This window comes from Scophthalmus maximus, chromosome 15, assembly GCF_022379125.1.
Source record: "Scophthalmus maximus strain ysfricsl-2021 chromosome 15, ASM2237912v1, whole genome shotgun sequence".
Lineage (NCBI taxonomy): Eukaryota > Metazoa > Chordata > Actinopteri > Pleuronectiformes > Scophthalmidae > Scophthalmus > Scophthalmus maximus.
Genome location: NC_061529.1, coordinates 450,623 through 455,000, shown reverse-complemented (window position 1 = coordinate 455,000; position 4,378 = coordinate 450,623). Strand labels below are relative to the sequence as shown.

Sequence of the window (4,378 nt, the reverse complement as noted above, 5' to 3'; positions counted from 1 at the left end):
ATAGTGTTTAGTGTCCAGGGGTGTGTGTGTGTGTGTGTGTGTGTGTGTGTGTGCGTGCGTGCGTGTGTGTGTGTGCGCGTGTGAGACGCGACCTCTGTCCGAGTCGGTTGACGCGTCTTTCCACCAGACGCGTGCGCGTTAAAACCTTCATGCGTAAAAAACATTTTCAATGTTCAATGTCTTCAACATTTTCCAGCTTTTTTCACCGCGTGCGCGTAAAAAACAACAAGGAAAAATGAATATATATTTATATTGATATATATTTACAGTAGAAAAAAGACAGAAGACATGGGATCAGAGGTCCTGAGGTCGAAACGTTCAAACGTTCAAACCTCCGAGCAACGTGGTTTTTTTTCTTTTTCTATTTTGTCTCCAACAGATTCTGAATTATCTGATGAAGAACAGATGAAATATTAAAAATCCAAAGAGCCGCGTTAATAATAAAAACATTACATTAACCTTTCCTCTAAAATATCTGAAAGTAAAATAATGTTTAAATAATAAAGTAGTTTTATATTTGGAACCTGTTGATAAAATGAGTGACACACGGACCGGAAGCAGAAAGAAGACAAAGTGAATTTCCGTTAGTTATGAATGTAACCTATTCTTTTATTTGTATTTTTTATGATTAAAACATTTTTTTCTCCTTTTTTTCTTTTTTAACTTTGATAAGCGACAAACACGTGAAGAAGAATCAGACACAATATCATCACAACCATGAACATCTGGTCCAGAGACGACACTTACAGACAAAATCATTCAGAAGATCATTATTATTATTATTATTAATACTATTATTATTATTGTTATTAAGATCAGGAGCCGGATGTTGTTGTTTTTTCTCTTCTGTTAAACAAACAAACGGGTTTTTTTATTAAATTTTTTTTGTTGCATTTTTTCTTCCCGATGAAGAAAAATTTTAAAACCCGGGTTCTGACAAATAGACATTTTCTGTCTGTGCGTCACTAAAGAGACAGGAAATAGAAAGAAGAAGAAGAAGAAGAAGAAGAAGAAGAAGAAGAAGAAGAAGAAGAAGAAACGTGAACGCGCGCGTTTTAGTTCCGTTCGACTGCACGAGACCGTTTTATCGCGGAAATGTGATTTTTTTTATTAAATAAAGTTAATTTAACGATGAATAATAATCAAAATAGAGAAACGTTTGGAGGATTAAAGCAGCTGCACCACAAACATCCTGCTGAACAATTATTCTTTAAATTTAAAAAAAAAAAAAACCTCGTTCACATTTTTGCAAATTAACAAAACGCGGGTTTTGAAAAAAAAATGAATCTGCTTCGGTGAAAATAATATTAATTATAATCTCGTTAAGATTTTCTACAGTGACGGAGGTGTCGCTCACATCTTCATCCCTCACTCCATCATCATCATCATCACGCGTCTCAATACTGATTCTACATTTATTATAAAATAATACAAAAAAATTATTCTTTGGTCTAAAAAAAAAAAAGTTGAAATGAATGAAGAGAAACAGCCTCGGGACGTTTAACAGCGGGAGTGACGTCACTTCCTGCTTTGAAAAGAACCCGAAACATTTCACTGTATAGACAATAACAATTACATTTAATAAAAAATTGTGTTTAAATGTTGTCAATTGAAATCATCTCATTCTCTGACCCGCACGAGACCTGATAATACTGCAGGCATGCGGGCGGGCGAGGCCGGCGATCACAGATATTATTAATAATATTAATATTAATATTATTATTATTATTTTGTACCTTTTTTAAATCTCAAAATTAGACAAAACTATTTATTTTTTCAATACACATTCTATAAAAAATTGAAGCCTCCTCCAACAACGAGAAGAAGAAACAGAATCCTCATCATCATCATCGTCAGCTCACCGACACAACTACAGACACGAGGCCCGGACACCGACAGCAACAGACACATTATGTATTTACACACAACTCAAACCTGCAAGAGGAGAAGAGGAAGAGGAGAAGAAGCGATGATAATAATAATCATAACAATAATAATAATAATAATAAAATACCTGGAAACGTCAGCGCTGCTTTGCGTCACTGTCTCTCTGCTCATCTGTGTCTCTAGTTCTTTATCAGTTTTGATTTTTTTGATTTTTTTTTGTACAACGTCAATGTTCAGTGAAAAATGTTCAACTTACAGTTCCAGACATTTTAAGATCTTCACTCCTTCAGGGGGGATGAGAGGATGAGAGGTGGAGGGGGAGAGGGCCGGGCCGGGCCGGGCCGGGCCGGGCCGGGGGGGAGGCTTCCGGAATGTTAGTGTATAAGCGGGTTGGAGGACGAACCCTGGTTCTGATGCGTAAAATAGTCAGACAAACTCCCGGACAGTCCCGTGGAGAAGGCCGGCAGAGAGCCGGACAGCGCCGGCCTCAGAGAGTCACAGGGCAGCGACGAGGAGGACGGAGCCTGCGGGGAGTTGGAGGCCGAGGCCCGGGCGGCCTGCAGGGAGCCGCCGCCGCCGGGCTGCGTGGTCATGGACGGGTGCGGGACGTGGGGGAAAAAGTAACTGGTCTGCCCGGCCAGCAGGTTGACCGAGCACGGGTTCAGGGAGTACGTGGCCCCGGAGCAAGGCACGGAGAGGCCGCAGGGCACCGCCGAGGCCGCGAGGGCCGCGGCCGTCAGGTGGTGCGTCGCGTAGGGGAGATCCCCGCCGACCAGCCGGTCCATGCTGAGCCCGTTGGAGGACGGGAACGACGAGTGGTTGCTGGCCATGTTCTGGCTGAGCATGGTGCTGTAGGACATGGGGTGGGCCGGGTAGCCCGAGGAGCTGCCGTTGTAGCCCAGCGCGCCGCCGGCCCGCGGGTGGTGCAGGGAGAGGAAGGGGGACATGGGCCAGTACAGGGAGCCGGCCCGGTCCATGAACGTGAGTCCGGAGGTCAGCCGCGCGCCGCGCTTGAAGGCCAACTTGGCCCGGGACGTGGTGGAGCGCCGCCGCAGTTTGCCGGTGGTCCCCCCGATGAACACGTCGTCGCTGCTCGGGTCCAGCATCCAGTAGTTGCCCTTCCCCGGGTCGTCGTAGTGGCGCGGCACCTTGACGAAGCACTTGTTCAGGCTCAGGTTGTGGCGGATGGAGTTCTGCCAGCCCTGCTTGTTCTCCCGGTAGTACGGGAAGTTCTTCATGATGAACTCGTAGATGCCGTTCAGGGTGAGTCTCTTCTCCGGGCTCTGCCGGATCGCCATCATGATCAGCGCGTTGTAGCTGAACGGAGGTTTCTCGTACTTGCCGCTCTTCTTGTCTCCGTCCTTCGCTCCGGCGGCGGCGCCGTCCGCGTCCTTCTTCTCGTCCGGCTTCTCCTTCTCGTCCGGGCCGCTCTCCTGCTCCGGGCTCGACGCGTCGCTCTTCGGCTCCTCTTTCCCGTCCGGCGGCGGCGGCTGCTGCTGCTGGGCCGGCGGAGGAGCCTTCTGCTCGGGTTCGTCCGCCCCGCCGGGCCGGTGGTGGTGGTGGTTCTGGTGGATGAGGTGGTGGAGGTGGTGCTGCTGCTGCTGCTGCTGGTGGTGCTGCTGGTGGTGGTGGTGGTTGTTGTCGCTTTGCACGGCCTCGGGCACCAGACTGTTTATGCTGAACGAAGATTTGGGAATCATTTTCACCTCTTTGCGCTCTCCCATGTCCAACATCACCGCGCGGCGGAGGGGGAGACTGGCGACGAGCGCAGCTGCGTCTCTGTGTGTCCCGGCCGAGGATGAGGATGAGGAGGAGGAGGAGGAGGAGGAGAAGAGTGTAGCCCAACAAACTATTTCATGTTCGGATCGGGAGCAGAGAGGAGGACACACACACACACACACACACACACACACACACACACACACACACACACACGTCGATAGGAGACAGATCGCTGCAATTAATTACGGAGCCGCAGCCGCTGAAGAGACCGACAAACATTGGTCGGACCTTCACCGTCGATCCGCAGCCAACCGGAGGAACCGTACCGGAATATTAACGCGTCCGCTGCGGCCGCAGCCAATCAACACACACGCGCGCCGACCAATAGCGAGTCCGCTGCAAGAAGTGTCCGCCCCCAAAAATATCTATTTGATCACAAAACAAACCATTTTTAATTTTTCTCCAGAATCTTTTTTTTGGTTTTTTTGGGGCCCATTTTGTAAAAAAAATGATTCTTCAATTAAAACCTTCATATTTTTTTAGGTTGATTTGATACAAGACATTTCATTTGTGCGTAAACGAAACTTAACGAGGAAATAATGTATTTTTCATGATTACATTTGTATTTGTTGATAAAATAAAAATCAGACGTTATGATCGTGTCACGCGCTCACGACGCGGACACTTTTAGCAGCGTACCCCCCCCCCCCCCCCCCCAACTCGACCCGTCGCAGGAGACGCAGCAGATTTTTTCCCGCCGCTCCACGTT

At 47.6% G+C, this 4,378-nt stretch overlaps 1 protein-coding gene across 1 annotated transcript; it reads right to left on the bottom strand.

The window, feature by feature from the left end:
• Nucleotides 1–348: 348 nt before the first annotated feature.
• foxg1a (forkhead box G1a) lies at nt 349–3,921 on the bottom strand. Its single transcript, XM_035611354.2, has one exon. The coding sequence runs from the start codon at nt 3,618–3,620 to the stop codon at nt 2,262–2,264; it is 1,359 nt and encodes a 452-aa protein (XP_035467247.2). The 5' UTR covers nt 3,621–3,921; the 3' UTR covers nt 349–2,261.
• Between the last annotated feature and the right edge of the window lie 457 nt (nt 3,922–4,378).

Bases quoted from the DNA above. Each gene is read 5' to 3' on its own strand.
- foxg1a (XM_035611354.2), bottom strand. From the start codon at position 3,620: ATGTTGGACATGGGAGAGCGCAAAGAGGTGAAAATGATTCCCAAATCT.